The sequence below is a fragment of the Bubalus bubalis genome, chromosome 4 (genome assembly GCF_019923935.1).
Source record: "Bubalus bubalis isolate 160015118507 breed Murrah chromosome 4, NDDB_SH_1, whole genome shotgun sequence".
In the NCBI taxonomy this organism is placed as follows: domain Eukaryota; kingdom Metazoa; phylum Chordata; class Mammalia; order Artiodactyla; family Bovidae; genus Bubalus; species Bubalus bubalis.
In genome coordinates, this window is record NC_059160.1 from 6122272 (window position 1) to 6145186 (window position 22915).

Here is a 22915-nt window from a genome sequence, read left to right on the forward strand (position 1 = left end):
CTTGAGCAGACACCTGAAGTCTGAGCCAGGAGTTCCCCAGGTGGACGTGCAGAAAGAACATTCTAGCAGAGGGCACAGCCTGTGTGGAAGGAGCATTGCAGGAGCTGAAAGTGGTCAAGGCCGCTGGAGCCCCGAGCGAGGGTGCTGGTGAGAGAGGGCCCTGGAGTGGCCAGTGAAGGCTGGGACACGGGGCACTATACCCAGGCTCTGACCCAGTCCTGGCAAACAAGCCCCAAAGGTCTCATTTCCCTATGAAAGACCCTCTTCTACTTGTATCTTGCTTGAATGGAAACCTGAATACCCTGATCTTTTTCTGTAACTGGAGCAGAAAGAGGGTAAATATTGATCGAAAACAAGTTTTTCTGAGTAACCCTACTGAAGAACTTGGTCAGACCCGCTTGGGCTCAATCCAATGTCCGTCACTCACCCACTGTGTGACCTGGGCAAGTCACCCAGCCTCGCTGTCAAACAGCAGCCCTGGTTTTTACCTTGCTGGTCGTGAAATGATGTGACCACGGCCACCTGTCCCTGAGGGTGGCAAGTGGCTTCCATGTGAGACCAACCCCACGTCACCTGCCCATCAGGTTTTTCCAAGCGCAGCATCGTTACAAGGCTCACAGAGGAGGTGGGGTGACACGGCCAAGATGTCACACTCACAAGAAGGGGAAAGGGACCTTTCAGGTGACACAGCACAGAACTTACGAGCATCTGGGGGACAGCTAAACAACGACAGACCCTTCGTAGCCAAGTAGCACGTTCCCTGAGGTCTGGGCGGAGCTGGGGAATGACAGTGACTCACCTCTTGTCCGTTTTATGTCCTAGGACAGCGCACAGTGGCTGACCTACAAAGCCATCTCAACCTGGGGGTACCAGACTGAAATTGGGAGGGTGGTCTCATCTGATGAGCCTTCTCAGGACATCAGTCACTAGTTCACTATGTCCGTCAATAAGAAACAGAAATGATTCTTTTTTTTTTCTTATGGCTCCACCACCTGGCATGCGGGATCTTAGTTTCCCGACCAGGGGTCGAACCTGCATCCCTTTCAATGGAAGCGCGCAGTCTTAACCACTGGACTGCCAGGGAGGTCCCCAGAAACCATTCGTTTAAAATGGCAGAAGAAGAGAGCGGAGGCAGTACAGTCAGTCTGGCGTCTCTCCACGTCCAGACGCAGCAGTACTTGCCGCATTGATCCTAATTGTCAGTGCTTTGCTTTTTAACGTAAAAAAGTGCTCACTCCGAGAAACCTCGGTTTCAGCCTTGCATGGCTCTAGTTTAGCACTGCAGAGAACTGATGTTATATGGAACACAGAAAGGCTGCGAATGAGGCAGTGTGTCTGCCTGTCCACCGGGGGCCCCTGGGTGCAGAGTGCCACCCTGCACTCCGTACCAGGGTGGCAATACAATCCCTGCTCTCGGGAGGCTCAGAATCCAGCCAGAGGGGGGACTGCAAAGGACTGCCTGTAACTGAAGGTCAGGAGACCTCGGAGCTGCCCTGGGAGTGCCCACCAGGAGGCTAGATTCATCCTGATTGCTGGAGGGTTTCCCATGGTGGAGGATGAGCAGGAGAAGGAGATCAGAGACCAGGGCCAGGTCCTGAAATGCACAGTTTTGCAAGTTGATAGGAAAACAGTGCTATGAGATCATTCTGATAAAATAACATTCCTACAGGCCCCCAAACAGATGTGTACTCATGTTTTATTTATCTGTGCATATGTCAGTGCTTTGTATAAAGTGTATACTTCAGGCCTCTAGAATTTTTTTTTAAGTAAGCACATTTTTCTCAATGGTAAAAAGAATCTGTGCCTGGGAAAGGAAAGGTACTTCTGGACAGTTGGCCTAGTTTTTCCTATGATTTCTCTTAGGGATGTTGTTGTTAGTCATGTCTGACTCTTTTTGACCCTATGGACTGTATAGCCCACCAAGCTCCTCTGTCCGGGGGATTTCCCAGGCAAGAATACTGGACTATGTAGCCATTTCCTTCTCCAGGGGATCTTCCTGGGGACCAAATCCGTGTCTCCTGCATTGGCAGGTGGATTCTTTACCCCTGAGCCACCAAGGAAGCCCGATGTGTAATCTAGAGGTGATTTAAAGGACACGGAGATGGGGAGGATGTATGTAGGTTACATGCAAATGCTGTGCCATTTCGTGTAAGGGATTTAGGCATCCAGGGATTTTGGACTCTGAGTGAGCCCTGGAACCCATCCCCTGCGGATACCCAGGGATGACTGTGTTTTAAGAACACGCATCCCAGATCCCCAAGGGGCACAGCCCATGTGCCTTGTCCCTATGTGCCCACCCCCCACAGGGGAGGGCCCCAGGAAATGCTCAAGGGTGAGAACAAGCGCTGGGTTCCCCTGGGTGCCACCCCACCCCCTCATTTCCGTGACCAGGAGGACTACAACCACATCCACGGGGGCAAGTGGACTGTGAACAACCTGCGGCTCTACCTGGAGAGCACCCGAGGCAAGGAGGTGACCAGCAAGCTGTTCGACGAGATCCACTGGATCATCGTGCAGTCCCTGAAGGCCGTGGCGGTGAGCCCTGCGCCGGGGGGTGGGCGGGAGCCCCAGGAGCAGAGAGAGCAAGGAGATAGCGCAAACCCGGGAATGGTTTGGGATTGGGGGGTACTTGTGGCTCTTTCGCTAAAAACACCGGTTTTTATGGCCTTACCTCCTGCAGCCACGGCCTTGGGACCTCCCCAGACGGGTCAGGTCCCCTTGGCGTCCATCACCCTTGGCTCTTCTGTTCCCCCTGAGTGGAGAGCGAGCCTTTGTCACAAGCTGAAGCTTTGGAGATAGACTTTTCAGCAGCCTCCTTGTTTTTAGGCCTCCTGCTCTGCTGTTTCATAGACATTTAGGGTGGGAGAGAGTCCCCTCTTCTTTTCACTCATGTCTCCTTATCTGTTGGCTGGTTTGCAGTTTTTGTGTTTTGTTTTACTGTCCTAAGACAGGTGCACATCTGTTTTCCAAGGAAAAGTAAAGAATACACCTTGGAGCACCAGCGCGCAGGCCGCTAGTTCTACTGTAGAAGCCGGTGGGCAAGCGAGTATGCGCCCACACACTGGGGGTTGAGGGGCCGTGGACAGAGCTTCACTCCCCGGACTCGGAAACGTGGGGAGACGAGCTCTTGGGGGAAGTGGGATATGGGCTTGGCAGCGAGGTGGATGTGTGTGAAAATACATATGTGCAATCTTTTCAGTGGAAGAGTAAGGTCTTCCCCCACCCCCTGTTTTTTTTTGGCCAGGGCACAGGACCTGTGAGATCTTAGTTCTCCAGCCAGGGACTGAACCCAGGCCCACGGCAGTGAAAGCACCGAGTCCTTACTACTGGACCACCAGGGAATCCCCTCTCTCATTTTTTTCTTTAAAGCAAAATATATCTGTTTGGCTGGGCTGGGTGTTAGCTGCATCAGGCAAGATCGTTTAGTTGTGGCACGTGGGCTGTCCTTCCCTGACCAGGGATCGATCCTGGGCCGCCTGCATTGGGAGCACTGCTGGACCATCAGGGAAGACCCCCGACTCCCATTTTATCTCAGAAAATAACAGTTTATACTGTTTCCCCTATGTGTGGAAAGCTTTGTTGAAACAGCCTGGTAAAGAAAATTATGGATGGAAAAATGGCGCTTCTGGTGGACACCCTGGCTTTCCCATGTCTTGAATTGAGCTCTTCCTGTTTCACCAAGCGCTCCAGAGCCCTGCCAGCTCCTCCTGTCTGCATCTCGGGCTCACAGGGCGGACTCGACAGGGGAGAAGGCAGGGTCTAGTTGGTCTAGTTAACTGTCGGAGAAAGACATCTCAGGGGCCACGTTCCCCGTCTCTTACCCCACAGAAGCCACGTCTTGAACTTCGACACTTGGGTGGGGGTCACGGTGGGGATGTGTGTGGAGTCCTGGACTCAGATTTCAAGCCAGGCTGTAACACAGGTGATGCGGGCGCCTTAGTACCTGGTTAACCAGCTTCCTCCACCTCCTTCCTGGCCGGCTTCAGTCCCCCTGGTTGGCAGAGCTCTGAGAAATCGTTGGCTGTCTGATCAAGAACTCCTGTGCCCTGGCCCCGGGTGGTCAGCCAGCTCCCCTGGCAGGTGCCTGAGGGTCTCCTCCTGCACTTTGGGCTCCAGAGCTGAAAAGCTGTGGCATTTCCAAGGCTCTGAGGGTTTGGGGAGCAGGGATTCATTTATTCCATTTTTATTCATTTAGGATGTCTCCTTGTTTTTACCAAGTGTGTTGCCTTCCGGGAATTTAGGGGAGAGATAGGGACACGGATGGCTGCAGTACCTTGTGAGAAGGGCGTGGTGCGGGGTCAAGGACCACGCAGGGGACCCAGACCCAGGACATGGGACATGGGACATGATGGAGAAGCTGGGAGCCACAGCTTGAGGGCAGGATGTTCGGAGGGCCAGAGACAGCAGGGCTGGGAGATGACAGAGGGTTGTGACTTCCTGTTCTGCAGAGGCTTTTTGTGACTGTGGTGTGGGCAGTATCCCGGTCAGGACACCAGAACTCAGCTGAAATGCAGTGGTTCCACTAGATTTCCATGTGATGAAACAGCCCGCCCCCCAGCCTGGTTCTCCTCCAACAAGTGGGGCTGCACTGGGCTTCATTTCCTGTTCTGAATCGAGCGTACTAAGTAGAGTCCAGGCACCCACTGCCACATAAGAAGCCCTCAGAGTCCTCACGGTCGTGTCTGTGTTTCTCCCTCGCTGTGCGGTGCAGAGACAACCCCGGGGAGCACCACTGTTTGCTGGCCTTCTCCCAGAGGGTCTCATTGAGGCAGCATAGAGTCTGTGTTGTAAGCAAGCAGCTGGTGGGTTTCTTATACACTTGGAGAATAGTTTATGAAGTGGAATTAATAACTGAGAGGAGGATCCAAAAATGTTAAGTAAACGGATTTGACTTTAGTCAGAGAGAACAGAGGTTCATAAGCTGCATCCCAAGGGGCCTGTGAAGGGACTGGCAGCCTGGTGGGCCCTGTGCGTGTGTGCGTGCATGTCTGTGTATATGTGTGTGTGTGTGTCTGTGTGTGCATGCATGTATGCATGTATGTGTCTGTGTGTGTATGTGTCTCTGTGTGTGTGCATCTCTGTGTGTGTGCGTGTGGGTATATGTGTGTGTTTGCATGCACGTGTGTATGTGTGTGCGTGTGTGCATCTGTGTGTGTCTATGTGTGTATGTGTGTGTGCATGTGAGTATAATGTGTATGTGTCCATGCATGTGTGTATGTGTGTGTATGTGTCTCTCTGTGTGTGCATGTGCATGTGTGTGTGTCTGCATGCATGTATGTGTGTGTGCATGTGTGTGCGAGTGTGTGTGTGTCTGTGGGTGTGCATGTGTGCGTGTGTCAGGACAGTCTTGTGCCGGTGGAGACCTTCATTGCTGGTTGTTGAGCCTCTGATGAAGAGACATAGTGGTTGCTTCCCGAATGCCCTATCTGAGGTTGAGGGGAATGTCCACCCTGGAGCCCCACGGGAGGAGCAGGGAGAGGGAGTGGGGCAGAGAAGAGGGAGGCAGAGAAGTGGTCCAGCCGCTGGTCTCAGCTGCTGGTCCCATGCTCAGGGCCCTGCTGCCGTGACGTGCCACGTGTCCACAGCGTCAGGGGTCTCAGCCAGGCCCCCCGACCCTGGCTCTAACCACGGTCCTCTCCCCGCAGCCCGTGATGAACAACGACAAGCACTGCTTTGAGTGCTACGGCTACGACATCATCATCGATGACAAGCTGAAGCCCTGGCTGATCGAGGTACCTGTGTCCCACGACCTTGTGCCTGGTCACCTCACGGCCTCCCTGCGCTCCTGCCTGGCCCCAAATCTGAGGCTCCAGGCCAGAGTGGGTGGAGAGGAGGGCAGAAGGACGAGGACAGATGCTCAGGTCTGAGGGTTTGCTGATGGCCGGGAAATGTGCACACTGCCGTCAATCACCTCCTGCAAGCCCAGCCCACAGTGCTAGACCCTGTGGTTCCACTTCCATTTTGGGGTTTGTTTGTTTTTTTTGACCATACTGTGCAGCTTGCAGGGATCTTTGTTCCCTGACCAGGGATCGAACCTGTGGAAGCTCGGAGTCCTAACCACTGGGCCACCAGGGAATTCCCCAGAAGTACTTTATTTTTTTTTAATTTTTGTCCCCCTTCCAGATGTGTCCTTCTGGGTGAGTCCAGCTCCAGAGGCCCCAAACATCCTCTTGGGGGACACTATTCCCGTTCAGGAAGGGAGCTTACAGCCCCGGAAGTCCTGGGAGGCAACAGTGTTCTGTCCAGAGATAAGGAACACCATACTCTGGGGACAAAGGCATAGTTTGGAAGTGGACTTATCTGCCCATCTGAAGGCGCAGCAGGAGGTAGTGATGGCAGTTCTAGAAAGAGGGGTGTGTGTGCCCTTTTCCTGATGACAGCGGTGGTGGGGGAGGGGCTGGCATGTCCATCAAGGCCCAGACACAGAGCCCACCTTGCTGGGTGGTCCTGCTTTGCTCTGCTGCCAGGGAGAGGGCCGTGGGGCCAGGCGGGCAGTGAGAGTGCAGGCGTCCGCTCTGCCCACTCATCTCCTTGTGTGAGCCTTGTGTGACCCACCAGGTGGGTGCAGCTCATGCCCTTTAGCTCAGGCTGTTTCCAGCCAAAGCTGAGTCTCTGGAGCAAGTCATCATGAGTGGTCCTTGCAGGGAAAGTGAGGACCTCACGAGAAGCTGCCAGGAGAGCCAGGTTATAGGAGAAAGTGGTGTGTGTGTGTGTGTGTGTGTGTGTGTGTGTGTAGACATAGGTACATGTAGAGAGATAGCTGGGCTTCCCAGGTGGCGCTAGTGGTAAAGATCTTGCCTGCCAATGCAGGAGATGTAAGAGGGGCAGGTTTGATCCCTGGTTTGGGAAGATCTCCTGGAGGAGGGCATGGCTACCCACTCCAGTATTCTTGCCTGGAGAATCCCACAGACAGAGGATCCTGGTGGGCTACAATCCACGGGATCACAAAGAGTCAGACTGAAGCAACTTAACACACCTGCAGAAAAATAGCTAAGTCAGTCTTATCTACAGACATAAAATAATTTATATTTTCTTTTCCTTCATCTTCATTTCAGTCGCTCAGTCGTGTCTGACTCTTTGCGACCCCGTGGACTGCAGCATGCTAGACTTCCCTGTCCATCACCAACTCCCAGAGCTTGCTCAAACTCATGTCTGTCGACATGAAGTTTCTCCATTTTATGTAACTTCAATGGAAGTCAAGTTTTCCTTGATGAACTAGAATCTTAATGTGAAGGTTATTGCTAAGATAATATAACAGCTCTGAACTGTAGCATGTTTGTAACGAGAATCGCAGGATGGCCTGATAAAGCACAGTGGTAATTTCTAGGGCACCCGAGGTCTGCACCTCCCCTGCCACTGTACACATCAGCTGCCTCGCTGGCAGCACAGACACACGGTCTGACCATTTGGGGGAGGAACCTGAACAACTTTCAGATTTGCTGCCTCTTCCCTCCCAGGCCTGAGAAAGCAGCCCGCCAAGGTCGTCACAACTGTGTGCAAAGTAAGAGTCAATAGGCGCTGACCGAGGGCCCATGGGACTCTCCACAGAGTGAATGTCTGTGCTTGGTGACTTTGCTTACCTTCCCAGAGGCCTCTGGGACTAACTTTCCACTTGCTGGACAGGCTTCTCCTCTGCTCAGAAGGTTGCTTTGCTGGTCAGGCAGCACATGGGTGCACTTCCTTTTACTTCAGACTACGATGCTGCTTGGTCAGGGTCACTGGGTCACTGATTCCAGCAAAGCTCTGGGCAGCTCTCCATGCTGAGGGTGGAGCTCACCACACAGGTAGACACTGAAGTTATGTTTGTGGTGGACGTTGACCTAAGATTTTTATTTGTATGGTGACTGATTTGTAGGTTCTGTTCCTAATCCTGTCTTTAAATAGTATTATGATTATTATTTTCTTTTTTTTGGCCAAGCCGCTCAGCTTGTGGGATCTTAGTTCCCTGACCTGGGATCCCAGCCGTGAAAGTGCCAGGTCCTAACCACTGGACTGCCAAAGAATTCCCTAAGTTATATTCCACCTAAGGAAATAGATCAGAAAGTGCTTCCTGAAGGTATTAGGTGTGACAGTGTAAAGCAACCACCTTACCTGCTCTGTGGGGTGGCCAGTGTTTGCATCTGCCCTGCTCACCCGTGCTCCAGGGTGGGAAGGTGACCCAGCTGAAGGGCGTGGTCTGTCTCCTCTCCTCTTGCAGGTAAACGCGTCCCCGTCCCTCACCTCCAGCACTGCCAACGACCGAATCCTTAAGTACAATCTGATCAATGACACCCTCAACATCGCGGTCCCTAACGGTGAAATTCCAGACTGTAAATGGAACAAGTCACCCCCAAAGGAAGTCCTCGGCAATTATGAAATCCTGTGAGTTTGTGGGTCTGTGCCGCTGGCCGCGTGAGTGTCAGATTGGGGCACGGGGGGTGGGGGGTGTGCCAGGGCCCAACCCAGATTTTCTAGGCGCATGTGAACTCACCTTATCAGGTAGAGTATTTTGCCCTTTGATGTTATGGGAGAGATCTTATTGCCGATGAGTGCTGGGTGCTAAACCAGGCCTCTGTCTAGTCTCTGTCTAGTGCATGGGAAATATTAGAGCATTGGCCAGGTGAGCTGTCAGGGCGGAGCTAGTCACTCACCATGGAGCAGTGACCAGCCACGCCTGGCCCACCCCTGAGACCCATGTGACACCGAGGAGCTCAGTCTGCACACCTTTGAAAGTGTTACTTGCTCAGCCGTGTCCAACTCTTTGAGACCCTGTGGACTGTAGCCCACCAGGCTCCTCTGTCCAGGGGATTCTCCAGGCAAGAATACTGGAGCGTTTTACCATTCCCTTCCCCAGGAGATCTTCCCTACCCAGAATTTGAACCTGGGTCTCCTGCATTGCAGGCAGGTTCTTTACTGCCTGAGCCCCAAGGGAACCTGGTGCACACCTTTCGATGGGGATAATACAGCTGAGAGGAGGGCACGCAGCATTTAGGGCCTGACACCCGTCTTCACAGCTCGTTGCCCAGCAGCCTCGTGAGGTGAGGGTCGTCGCTGGCTCCGTTTTACACACATATGGAAACAAAGGCTCAGAGGGTTACGTGGTACCCTGATAGTGACATAAAGTGGGGGAAGGTGAGAACCCATCAGAAGGGCAGTGGCTGAGCGGGTCTGACTTGTTCTCACTGTGGAAGGGTGAGTGGACGTTGGAAGGACAGGGGTGGGGCTGTGCTGGGGGCCAGAAGGCCGGGGGAGGAGCTGCAGGAATGGTGTGCAGTGTGATCCGTGTGACATGGGCGGTGGTCGCCGTGCCCACACCTCCCTGGTGTGGCCGGCATTTCCGCATGTGGCGGCTGGTCCGAGAGTGGACAGGGCAGGAAGTGTGGAGGGACACTCCATAGGGGGTTGTCACGGGCACCACTGCTGCAGAAGCTGTGGGCTGGGGAAGGGGGGCTAAGAAAAGAGGGAAATAGCACTCAAGCCCAAGGACTGAAGCTGTTAGGTTCGCATTAACTATTTCTGTAAAGTCAAAACGTACATTTAACAATTTCATTTCTTTAATTTTTAAAAAATATTTTTATTTATCTATGGCTGTGCTGGATCCTCACTGCTGACCGGGCTTTTCTCCAGTTGCACATGGGGGCTACTATCTAGCTGCAAGGTGCTCGGACTTCACACTGTGGTGGCTTCTCTTGTGGAGCACAGGCTCTAGGGTGCTTGGGATTCAGTAGTCACGGCTCGTGGGCTCAGTGGTTACAGCTCCCGGGCTCTAGAGCTCAGGCTCCGTAGTTGTGGCCCACAGGCTTAGTTACCCTGTGGCATGTGGGATCTTCTTGGAGCAGGGATCAAACCTGCATTCCTGGCATTGGCGGGCAGATTCCCCACCACTAAGCCACCAGGGAAGCCCCTCACTTAACATTTGAAAACAGTGAAATAGTTGTGAACTTTACACCCGTGCACTGATCCCAGGCCCCTGGCGGGTAGTGCCGCTGCTCTGTGGATATAAGTGTGCAGCCCCGGGAGCGTGGGAGGTGAGTCCATGAGAGCAGCACTAGGGGCCCAGGGAGGGTGGTCACAAGCCTGAAGGGTGACCAGCTGGCTGGTTGGTTGTATCTTCTAGCACATCTGCTATCCAGACAAGGCATAGAGTAGGCAGAGCGTGGAAGTGCCCTGGGTGGGGTGCTTGCCAGGTGAGGGGGCAGGACAGGGAAGCAGCAGGTCTGAGCAGCTGAGGACAGGGAGAGGGTGGGCGGGGGGCTGTCAGACATTGAGCTGGGAAGAGAAGGGGCAGAGGTCAAGGGGCAGAGGTCAGGGTGTGGCTGGCGGCTGAGGTTCCGCAAGGGGTGCAGTCACCGAACATGAAGAGGTCGGGTGCCCCAGAGGTGGGGCTGAGCTGGGGTGGAGGTCATCCGAGAGGGCGGTAGGTCAGGGGATCAGGGTCTCATCTGTTTGGTCACTGAGGTCACCAGCAGCAGTGAGCCGAGAGCCTGAATCTTAAGGAATTAGGGTCAGTGACCTGGAAGATTAGAGGTGACCGACACGGCAGGGAAGGCTGGTGGACTCTGCTGACCTGGGAAGGAGGCTTTGGAGAGAAGTTGCAGGGGGAGGGGGGGTTCCCCTGCAGACCCAGGGGCATGGTCAGTGGGAGAGAAGACAGGCCCACTCGAGGGGCAGGAGGGGAAGCCAGGTTCAGAGCAGGAAGGTGATGGGGACCTTCCAGGATGAGGCGGAGGACGAGGGAGGCTCTGTCCATTGCTAACAACGGACAGAGAGTCCTTGGTACAGAGGAAGAGTTTGGGGGTGGGGCCGGGTGGGGGCACGTCCAGAACCTCCCGGGGTTGGCACTGTGGGCAGTGCAGGGTGACAACCACGATGCAGGGCCTTGTGGGCTCCGTCCTGACAGCCCTGAGACAGGCGAGGGGGCCCTGGGTGAGCCCCCCTTCATCAAGCTGAGGGTGCTGGGGAGGTCGTGGAAGTGGGCTCTAGGGAGCCTATGGGGCCCTTTGCCCGCCATCAACCCATTGCCCCCTTGAGGGTGTGGGCAGATGCCCCGTTTCCAGTAAGACGCATGGTCAGAAGCCTCAGTGCTTCCAGTTGGAGAGACAAAAAGGTGGCCTTCCTTGCAATGCATTCAGCGACCCTCTCCCCGGGTGAAGTAGTAAGAAAAGGTTCCACCTCAGAGCCTATGGTGCTGGGTCCTTCCATTCAGGGCTTGCTCCCCAGTGCTTCAGTGACCCGTCAGAGTCTCTGTGGGCTTGCAGCCGAGGTGCTGGGGGATCGGGGAGGATGGGTCTGGGTGAGGGGGGCAGACAGGCCCCCAACATCACAGGCTCTGTCCTGTCCTGCCATGCCAGGCACTCTGCTTTCTACTGGGTGCCCTCAAGAGCCCTTCAGGTGTCCCAGCGGGGGCCGGCTCACTTGCCCGTGGCCACAACCCTGGTGTGCCACCTGAACGTAGACACTCTTGCTGCCACCCCAGCTCTCCGTCCCGGCCTCGGAGCTGCAGGGCCTGGCACTTTGCATCTGCTCCGTCCAGGGCCCAGCTCAGAAGATGCCGGGTCTGCTTTTACAGTCTTCTAAAAATGACTGTTCTGACTCCTGTGAGTGGATCCTGCCTGTGAAAAGCCCCAGAGAGCAGCCCGCCAGCCCAGGAGGGGCCTGAGAAGGGCCATCTGGTCTCTGACCCTCCTCCACGCTCACCCCATCGTTGGGCACACCACCCCCAGGAGTCACCCATCCCAGACGGCAGCTGCTCGCCAAGCGCTTGTTCCCGTTGGTGTTTAAGCTGCACAGACCAGCACCAATGCCCAGGGAAACTGGAAGCCCACCTGTGTGTCTCCCCTCTGCTTATTCAGCAGGTTCTTACTGCACACACGCTCCCCACTAGAGGGGTGCTGGGGATGAGCCAGACAGAAGGGGTGGTCACTCCAGCCCTTTGGTCGGTAAGGTAGACACGACACAAGTGAATAGAGTGATAACGTATGAGCAGGAGCCCCTGGTGGGAAGAGGGGCCAATGCGCCTCCTGGGAGACCCCCCCACACACAGGCGGATCCACCAGCATCCCTGGGGAGTCCTCTGTCCAGCATCGTCTCTCCTTGGGGAGACAGGAACGGGAGGGACCCACAGGTTGTGGTCTGACCTCCCCGTGTCCAGCAGAGGGAAACCTCGTTGTGTCTGCCATGAAGATGACACTCTTCTGGCCTCCCTCCTCCCCACCCTCCCCTTTCACCCCCAGTGCGGAAAATGCATCCTTCATCCTCAGAAATCTCTAGCCCAGCCCACCCTCAACCCACACGTGGTGATTCTGGGAATAAGCTTTAATGGAAACACACCCTCTTCCAGAGGTCAGCAGAACGTAGTTAAAGCAGCATCACTGAGCGTCTTAGTACCTTTCGCATTTGATGTGGACATCTTGGTGGGTGCTCAGCCAGGGTGTGGTCAGCAGTGACACCCACACACACATTAGAACAGTGGACAGAAGCTTCACACTCTGAGCCGCAGGGTAAAAAGTTCCAAATTAAGAATCCTAAGTGAAGTGAAGTTGCTCAGTCATGTCCAACTCTTTGTGACCCCAGGGACTGTAGCCTGCCAGGCTCCTCCATCCATGGGATTTTCCAGGCAAGAATACTGGAGTGGGTTGCCATTTCCTTCTCCAAGAATCTGAAGTCCTGGGTTTTATTTAACCCTACCTCTGCCACGTATCAGCTGTGTGACCTTAGCCCACCGAATAAACCTCTCTGAGCCCCAGTTTCCTCCAACAGGAAGTGGGACTCATGATGCCTACGAATCTGAGTCAGGAGGGTGATGGAAGCCCCGGGAGGGATAGGAGACCCTGTCCATGGAGGTCCACAGTGCCAGGGCCGGAAACAGGGCCTGTGGATTTCACCCCTCTCATGGGGGCCCCACCCCAGCAAGAAAAGGTCACCAGATGCCTTATGGTCAGGGTCGCTGAGGTTCTAGGTTCTTTCTGGTTTAAAAGTGCTAGCTGTACGTCCCCCCCGGGCTGTGCTTTAGCATTGCACAAGCCCGATGCAGGAGCGTCGATGGGGAGGGGTGGGTAGATCATGGCTGGTGGAGGTGAAACTGGCCTCTCCCTGTCCTGGCTACCGCCTCCTGGGCTGGTCACTCACACCCCGTGCCCTGTCTGGACCAGGGTTAGTCATCCTCGCCCCACAGATGCTGAGCGAGGTGCTGAGTGTAATGTATTTTCAGACATCGCTTGTCTCCTTGGCTACCCTGGTATGTCATGCCTTTCCCTGAGGCCATTGCCAGACTCTGTCTGGTGGCCTGTATAAAAACATCAACTGCAGGGTGTGGGACCCGTCCACAGTGACAGTTTAACAAGGTTGTGCTCATGTGTTCTGTGGCCTGGGATGGCCCTTGGTGGACTGCCAAGGCCACCTGCTGGGCAGGTGAGTTTGGAGGCACGCAGGCTGCTTCTCTGGTTGCCATGGCGACGCCGCGGGAACCCTGGAGATGGCCCTCTGTCTCTAGGTATGACGAGGAGCTGGCGCAGGGTGACGGGGCTGAACGAGAGCTGAGAAGTCGGCCGGGCCAGTCGCTGGGGCCCAAAGGGAGCCGATTGAGAGATGCCGGGAGGACCGTCCTCACCACCTGGAAGTGACCACCGGCAAGAGTGAGACTTACAGCCCGGACCCGGTCAAAACCTATCACTGCGCCCAACCCTTGCCGAAGACACCTATTTTGGAATTTCCTTTTTCTAGACCTTTTTTTTTTCCCTTTCCTAAACCCTGTAAATAAATAAAGGCACTTCTTTGAAAGGTTAAGGAAGTCTGTTATTGGGGGAACGTCCCTGTTTCTCTGTCACTCCCATCCTCACCATACTTCTGGCTCCAAGCTATCAGGATTTTTCCCACACCAAGCAATTCTGCTGTGGTCCCAGGTGTCCTACCCCTGGAGGCAGGGATTCCCCATCCTCCTAATGCCTGATGGTTCGAGGTGGATCTGATGTAATAATAATAGAAATAAAGTGCACAATAAGCGTAATGCCCTTGAGTCAACCCGAAACCACCCCTCACCTCCTGATCTGTGGAAAAACTGTCTTCCATGAAACGGGTCCCTGATGCCAAAAAGGGTGGGTACCACTGTCCTGCGGTTAACTCTGTTCAGACACCTGGAGATGGAGTCAGATCCCACAGGTAAGGGCTCAACCCCACAAGACTGCCCGCCACACTCACAACTTCAGGCGCCAATCACAATTCCAGTTGTTAACTGCTTCCTACCAACTGGCTCCAAGTCAGAGGTTACCACAACCCTATCCTTGAGTTCAATTAATTAGTGAATGGGACTTGCAAAATTCAGGGGAACAGTTTACTAACTCCATTGCCAGTTTACATAAAGGATGCAACTCAGGAAAAGCCAGATGGCAGAGAGGCACAGGGCAACGTATGGATGAAGGGACACAGAGCTCCTGTGCTCACTCTGGGAGCATCACCCTCCCAGCGCGTCCATGTGCTCAGCAGCCTGGAAGCTCTTCCAATTCCATAGTCTGGGGCTATTTATGGAAGCCTCATTACATGGGCATGCCTGCGTGCATGCTAAGTCGCTTCAGTCATGTCTGACTCTTGGCAACCCTATCAACTGTTAGCCCCCAGGCTCCTCTGTCCATGAGATTCTCCAGGCAAGAATACTGGAGTGAGTTGCCATGCCTTCCTCCAGGGGATCTTCCTGAACCAGGGATCAACCCCGCGTCTCTTATGTCTCCTGCATTGGCAGGTGAGTTCTTTACCACTCGCGCCACCTGGGAAGCCCCAGTGCATGGCAATGATTAATTAAATCACTGGCCATTGGCGACTGACTCCACCTCCAGCCCCCTCTCTTCCTTGGAGGTTGAGGGGTACGCCTTGGTTCCCCAGGCAGCCAGTTCATGTCCAAGGCCATCCAGGAGCCCCAGCCACCAGACGTAGCACAAACTGGTTTGCTTGAAAGGGACTTGTTAGGAATAACAAAAGATACGCATTTCACCTTTCTGCTCAGTAGCAGTTTCAGGAACTGGAAACAAAACTAAATATAACAGATGTCCCTGTAGCTCTTAGAAAGAAAATTACAAAGGTTTTGTATGCTGGGAAAGGGGATGGAGACCAAATACATATTTCCTAAAAATCACAGTATCACAATCTATTTCATTAAGGCTGAATAACTAATTCACGAATGTATAAGATGAGCCCTTTGGACAGAAAGGAAAAGCTTCAGAATGTGATTTAGTTTATTATAAGGTAGGTCACATTTTTAAAATTTGGCACTAAGTTCAAACCCAAACCCAAACCTGAATATCTTACAGAACCATGCTGCTGTGAGAAAGCAAAGTATTTCATCCGACAACTACTTTTGGTTTCATTCCTCTCAACTCGACTGTGATCTAGAGGAAAACAGGCAACTAGAAATATTAGCACCTCAGCATTTATCATTACAAAGGCCCTTGTCTTGGTGCTCTGAGGAGACGCACTGGGTTTTGTAGGTGAGCCTGTCGGTCAGATAAGCCCAGACAATTCCCGCCATGTGGCTTACATGACATCAGCCTCCGGGCTTGCCGCAGACGCAGAGGTAAGCGCAGCTGGCAAGTCACTGGCGGCAGGATAAGCTCTTGACATGATGTGTTTACAGCAAGCCAGCCTGGACTCCCGTGACCCACAGAGACATACAGGGAGGCAACCCACGTACCTCTGTAGAGCGATCGATGCATCTGAATCACCCCTGGGGATGTTCTCTTATTAGAACATTTTATTGTCACATTTGACACCTGTTCACTAATGCTTCACTCATTGTCCTGAGTTTCTCTTTCAACTCCCCACCTATGTGCCATTACAATGTTAGGAATAAGATTTTCTTGTTATGTAATTGTGCCAAGGACATAGAGGGCTTCTTCCCTGGTGGTTCAGTGAATAGGAATCCGCCTGCCAGTGCAGGGGACACGGGTTCGATTCCTGGCCCCGGAAGATCCCACGTGCCATGGGGCAACTGCTGAAGCCTGTGTGCCCTAGGGCCCTTGCCCTGCAATAAGAGAAGCCGCTGCAATGAGAGACCCAGGCACTGCAACGACGGAGTAGCCCCCTCTCGCTGCAACTAGAGAAAGCCAAAGAGCACCAGTGAAGACCTAGCGCAGCCAAAAATAAAATAAATTTTAAAAAGAATATAAAACATGGATCTAGTTCAATATGTGGAGAAGGCAATGGCACCACACTCCAGTACTCTTGCCTGGAAAATCCCATGGACAGAGGAGCCTGGTAGGCTGCAGTCCATGGGTCGCTAAGAGTCGGATACAACTGAGCAACTTCACTTTCACTTTTCACTTCCATGCATTGGAGAAGGAAATGGCAACCCACTCCAGTGTTCTTGCCTGGAGAATCCCAGGGACGGGGGAGCCTGGTGGGCTGCTGTCTATGGGGTCACACAGAGTCAGACACGACTGAAGTGACTTAGCAGTAGCAGCAGCAGTTCAATATGTGTGCTGTGTGCTCACTCGCTCAGTCATGTCCGATTCTTTGCAACCTCATGGACGACTATACGTGGCCCGCCAGGCTCCTCTGTGGGATTTTCCACGCAAGAATACTGGAGCAGGTTGCCATTTCCTCCTCCAGGGGATCCTCCCTGCCCAGGAATCAAACCTGCGTCTCCTGCATCCCTCACATTGCAGGCAGATTCTCCACTACTGAGCCACCAGGGAAGCCCCTGCTGCTGCTGCTAAGTCACTTCAGTCATGTCCGACTCTGTGCGACCCCATAGACGGCAGCCCACCAGGCTCCCCCGTCCCTGGGATTTTCCAGGCAAGAGTACTGGAGTGGGTTGCCATTTCCTTCTCCAATGCATGAAAGTGAAAAGTGAAAGTGAAGTTGCTTAGTCGTGTCCGACTCTTGCAACCCCATGGACTGCAGTCTACCAGGCTCCTCCATCCATGGGATTTTCCAGGCAAGAGGCCTGGAGTGGGGTGCCATTGCCTTCTCCTATTTCAATACAGAATGAGTGAAACGTAGTACCAAATTCAAACAAATTGCAATTTGTAGGAACTTGTCTGCTGCGTTCACGTTAAGCCTGAAATGGCCTCAGCTTATTGATCGGCGTGCTTTGTGTATTCCCTGACATTCAGGCCTGGTGTGGATGGTGGGTGTGGCTTTGAGCCTCTGAGTCAGACCTGGGCTTGAGGCCCGGCTCTGCCATTTATTAGTGTGTTCCTTGGACCTTTGCTTCCTAGTGGATAAAAAGGGGATTGATTTTATTTGCCTCAGAAATAAGAAGTGCTACCGCCCACCCCAGCTGGTTCTTGCTCCAGCTCTGACCATGTTTTCTTCCCCAGGAGGGGGCCTAATCCTCCACGCAGCTGGGGGCTTCCACCCTCCACTTCTGATCACAGCTTTTCCACCCACCAGTTCTTCCAATCCAGGTTCTCTGTTATGCTGCCTGGTTTTGGAAAGGGTGGAGTCCCCAGCTGGGAATGAGCCCACAGCCTGAGCATGGGGGAAGTTGATTCACCGAGGGGAGAAGTCAGCAAGCCCGTGACCAGGTTGCTAAGCGAGAGCAAATGCCTGTTAAATATATTTATATCAAATATTGACAGTGACATGAGTGATGTCATGTTCTAGAGCAGATGTTTCCTCTGGATAGTTCCAGTACACGCACGGGGAGGAAGTACGTGGTGTCTGAAGCAGGCCTTGGCAAACCGTCAGGCTGTAAACAGACTGTGAGGTCACTGGGCCAGGCCTCCAGCCGTGGTGTCCCCCTTTGCAATCGTCTGGGTTAACAACTTCTGTTTTCTTATCAGCTCCCATTACTTTTTTCTGTTTGATAAGGTTGAGGGGTGAAGGACAGGTCCCCAAGTCTGAAGGCCGTAGCATCTGATCAATTTCAGGATGATTCTATTTGATTTTTCCCAGAGGAAACTCATCATTTGCCTGCTTCCTGCATGGGCTGCTCCCCCAGTATTTTTCAGCAGGTGCTCAAGCCCAAAATGAAGGAGTCCTCCCACCTGTCCCCCCCTCCCAGCACAGCAGTCCCCAAACCTGGTGGCAGGCTCCTCAATGGACCTCCCACGTGGACCACTGCTCGAGCCCCACTGAACTCGGCCCTCAGCCCCCTCCCGTACAATCGGGCTGCACCCTCCAGCCCAGAGGATTTTCCTGACCTGTGGCCATTTCCCCCAGCACAGGGCGGTTCTTCAGTGCACCCCATAAAGCCTCCCGTGCTTGGAAGAACCTGGAAGCCCTCCATACATGGTATTCACCAGCTCCAAACTCACCTGACTCATCTCTGCCGGGGTCAGCCTTCCTCCAGGACACTGGCAGGGTGCGTTCTCCCTCCAGGTCCATTTTCCAGCTCGGCGGCCTCTCCAGCCAGCCAGGGGAGGTGCTTCCCTGGTCTCCCCAGCCTCAGGCCATCAGCCTCCTGTGGTCCAGGGAGGCGGGTGAGCATCTGCTGCAGGGACCCTGCCCAGCGGCCAGTGCCCACAGGGTGTCCTTTTGTGTCACTTACCAGGAACTACGTCCAAGTGGGGTGCCCTGGGGCATTTCAGGATCCCTGCGGGGCAACAGGAACACCATCAGATTTTGCTTCCTGTTTCTCATTAGGCAGACGAGGTGTTTCTGTGGACACAATCGCTGATGTAGGTTGGGGGTGACTCTCTTGCCTAAAGGACAGTAAAGGCACTGACCTGGCATTTCTGTTGATACAAGCCCAGGTGCCCCCGAGGCTGTCCTGGTTCGGGTGTCTCATTCAGAGCCGTTCTCCACGCTCCTCTCCCTCACCTTTTCATTCCCATTGGGAACTGAGTCTTTGGGAGTTCCGCCTCCTGAATTTGGCCCCCCTCTGTCACCACTGTTCCCGTTTATTCCACCATGCCTCTTCCCCCCAACTGCGGTCAGCGCCTCCCTGCTCCCCCACCCCAGGAGCTGCCTTTCTGATGTTTTAGATGCAGCTGCGGCTCCTCCAGGGGTGAGGGTGGGCTGCAGAGAAGTGACTTCAAGGGCTCCCTCCTGCCGAGGGTCTCTGCCATGGCCAAGCACACCAGACAGCTCATGCCTCGGGATCCGATTCCCATTCTGGCTGGAAGCGTGGGCCAGGCTGTCACAGGGCTCCAGGTGGCCTCCTACGTGCCCAGCCCCAGAGCGAGAGCTGTGGTTCCCCGTTCACCTTCTGTCCCAAGACTTAGGCTGGACGGCAGATGGTGCGGGGCGAGAAAAGGCACCATAAAAGGGGCCCACAGGGGCTTCCCAGGTGGTCCAGGGGCTGAGACTCCATGATCCCAGTGCAGGGGTCCTGGGTTCCCTCTCTGGTCGGGGGGCCAGATCCCACGTGCCACGACTGATTGTTCATGTGCCACGATGAAGCTCGAAGATCTCACGTGCTGCAACAAAGACCTGGAGCCGCCAAACATATAAGTAAATAAAGGAGGGGCTCCACAGGGGCACCTGAGGTTGGTCTAGTTGGAGAGACCTCACGCGCTGAGTTTCATCTGCTGACATTGTTCCCGAGGAAGAAAAACCAGTCCCGAGAGCCAGGAGTGGGCCTGGCCCTCAGAGCTTGGTGTTCTCCTGTGGAACATAAATAATCACACAGACGGGCAGCCTCAGACCAGGCCACCGTGTGACCAACCATCAAGAGAGAGCCCGTCCACCACTGCATTTGAACCCGAAGAGCAGCATCCACATCACCCAAGCGGAAGGATGACCACGCTTCCCCTACCCTGTCCTGGCCACAGAACTGACTTCCCCCAGTCACCATTCTCATCTGTCCTGAGCTCCCCCAATGACCACCACCATAGACAAGGTTTATTGAGACACCTGGTCACAAAATCGCCTGCCCTTCCTCAGAGCAGCCAATCCAGGGCAAAGCCCACCTCCCCAGACCCACCTGTCAGCCAGCAACACCCTCCCTCCCACAAGCCCTGACGTCCCAGGCCATTCTCCTAGGCAACAAGCAATTCACCCACCTGTCCCCCATGGGGGCGTTGTTCCTGGTCTTTGACTGAAGAACGTAAGACTATGAGAATCTTTAATGATTTAGCATGGGGGATTTCACTAGTTTTGACGTGAATGAGTGACTGAAGTCACTCAATTGTGTCCAACTCTTTGTGACCCCATGGCTGTAGCCTACCAGCTTCCTCCATCCATGGGATTTTCCATGGCAAGAATACTGGAGTGGGTTGCCATTTCCTTCTCCAAGAGATCTTCCCGACCCAGGGATTGAACCGGGTCTCCCGCATGGTAGGCAGACGCTTTACCATCTGAGCCACCAGGGAAGTCCCAGTTTTGGCGTGGCTGGGTTTTAAGAAAGATTGGCTCCTTCCCCAAGGCTGGCAGAAGCCCTGTTCAGTCTTAGAAACAGATAAACACATTTATCTCTTTAGATGGTGCCGCAGGCAATGTGAGTCGGGAGGCAGTAGCAGAGGACCCCTCCCCTGCCACCGCACCAGCTTAGGAAGGAAGCTGGCCTCTGGTGTCCCTGCCCAGGAATGCAGCCACCTCCCTTACTGGCAGGTAAGGGGAGGAGAAACCCAGGTAGGCCCAGGTGCAGCTGGGGACAGCAGTATAGTTCTTCAACTTTTTCAAATTACATTTCCCACAGAGCCTTAAGGGCCTACTAAATTAAAAACAAACAGCAGCAAGGACAAAAAGCCAGCCTCTAACTTGAGAAACAGAGTGCTTGCTGCCCAGTCCTTCCTGGTCGGAGGAGGTGACTCCTCAAGGTCACACAGCCATGGAAGGGCAGAGGCTCGCTGGGACCTGGTGCCCGTGACTTCTCATCTAGCTCTTCACAATGCCCCCCCATGCTGTCTCCTGTGGAAAAGGCAGGGGAATACCAGGTCACTATGGGATTCAGGGGTTGAAACTGGAGGCTTATAAAATCAACAGACACTGGTTGTCACTTGCCATTCAGAAGGCTTGGGGGAACTTCCCTGGTGGTCCAGAGGCTAAGACTCCTCGCTTCCAGTGCAGGGGGCCCAGATTCGATCATGGTATGGGAATTAGATCCCATATGCTGCAGTTAAAGACCCGGCACAGTCAAATAAATAAAAGTAAACAAGAAAAAAAAAGTTTGGGGAAATTGGAAGGTGCACCAAGGAGAGTGCAGAGGGTAACGGCATGGACAGAATCTGGTATCAGAAGACCCGCGCCCGCTCCCTGCTTGGCTGCTTGCTTGCTGTGTGACTCTGAGTTTTGCTTTCTCATCTGCATGGTGGAGATTAAAATCTCAGCCCCATCTAGCTCACAAAGCCATCGGAAGAAGGGAAGATGAGGATTCCAAAAGTGCCAAATCCGTATTGTTGTTCAGACTCAGTTGTTGTCGGGTCCGACTCTGCGCCCTCATGGACTGTAGCACACCAGGCCCTTCTGTCCTCCACTATCTCCCAGAGTTTGCTCAAATTCATGTCAGCATTAGTTAACAGTTTTTGCTGTCACTTTAGTTTCAAGACCTGGGGCCTGCCCTCTAGGAGTTCACAGACTGTTTCTTGTAAGAACAATGAAAGAGGCAGCTTAGGCTCAGTGCCAGAGAAGTAGCATAGATAACGCTTGCCCCAGTGGGTGGGATGACCTGGGTCATTTCCTTGAGGTGTCTTTTTTTTCTTTGGAGAAAGATCTTTAATTGCTTTACACAGCAATAGAAAGTATGTATTATACATTGCATGTATGCAGGCTCAGTCAATAAGGCATGTCCAGCTCTTTGGCAACCCCATGGACTGTAGCCTGCCAGGCTCCTCTGACCATGTGATTTTCCAGGCAAGAATACTGGAGTGGGTTGCCATTTCCTACTCCATCCTTGAGGTGTCTTGAAGAATGAGTGGACACTGGATGGGGGAGGGGGGAGGGGGATAATGAGAGATGATTTCAGAAAAAGGATTCAGGGCCAAATTATGAAGGATCTTGGATGCCAGGCTCAAGAATTTGGCATTAGGGAGCCATTGAATGTTTTTGAGGAACAGTGTGACAAGGGAGATGTTCTTACAGATGTGACTCTAAGGGGTGGTTCAGAAGATGATCGAGGTGGGAAGAGGCTGCAGGGAAGCACAGAAGGGAAGAGCTGAGGGTGTGAACTAAAGAGAATATGCGGGGTGGAAGGACTGGGGAAAGAGGTGGATTCATTGGGTAGTAGGTCTTGAGAGCCAGGAGCAATTCTCAGTTGACCAGCAGGGGGCGCATGTGCAAAAGGGGATTGAACCTTTAAAGCAGAAGTGAGTAAACCTTGCCAAGTTATGTTAACTAAAGTATTTTTCCAAGAGCTGTTCAGTGAGGTCATATCGTTCATGGCTATGAAATAATACTGTTTCCATGTAACAGCTGTGTATTGAGAAAGTCACTGGTTTGCTTCAGTTCCTGAATCTTGTACTCAGAATAAGAATGAAAATAATTCTGGACTTCCCAGATGGTCCAGTGGCTAAGACTCCATGCTCCTATTGCAGGGGACCCAGTCTGATCTCTGGTCATGGAACTAGATCCCACATGCTTCAACTAAGACCCAGCACAGCCAAATAGATATAAGTAAATATTTGTTAAGAAGAAAATAATTGTACCAGACTTATAGGCAAACTCTTCTCTTACACAATCTTCCCCCAGGCAGAAATGTCTCCACTGCACCCAGAATTCCCCTGCTTTTCCACTGTTGTTCAGTCGCTAGGTCACGTCCAACTCTGTGACCCCATGAACTGTAACATTCCAGGCTTCCCTGTCCTTCACTGTCTCCCAGACTTTGCTCAAACTCATGTCCATTGAGTTGCTTTTCCATTAACCAGGATGGAACCCCAGTCTCCTGCATTGCAGGCAGATTCTTTACAGACTGAGCTACCAGGGAAGAAAGTTTCCATTAAGTCACCCAATATTGAAGGAGCATTAGTGGTTTGACAGCACCGGGTGCTGGGTCACACCGCTGAGCAAGACAGGGAAGTAAGTCTTTGCCCTGCAGAGTTCAGTTTGAGAGAGATGAAAAAGGAAT

The 22915-nt window shown here is 53.3% G+C and overlaps 1 protein-coding gene across 3 annotated transcripts in view; it reads left to right on the forward strand.

The window, feature by feature from the left end:
* The window catches only part of TTLL1 (tubulin tyrosine ligase like 1), a 36785-nt gene extending 23021 nt beyond the window's left edge, over positions 1–13764 (forward strand). For 2 of the 3 annotated variants that reach the window (XM_044940805.2, XM_044940804.2), the window contains 4 exons: positions 2392–2535; positions 5646–5861; positions 8198–8361; positions 13472–13764. In XM_044940805.2, coding sequence (XP_044796740.2) covers positions 2392–2535; positions 5646–5861; positions 8198–8361; positions 13472–13601 — 654 coding nt within the window. In that variant the 3' untranslated portion in view covers positions 13602–13764. The remainder of the gene's footprint in view (positions 1–2391; positions 2536–5645; positions 5862–8197; positions 8362–13471) is intronic. The other variant, XM_006058719.4, reaches the window with a different exon arrangement.
* Positions 13765–22915: the final 9151 nt, after the last annotated feature.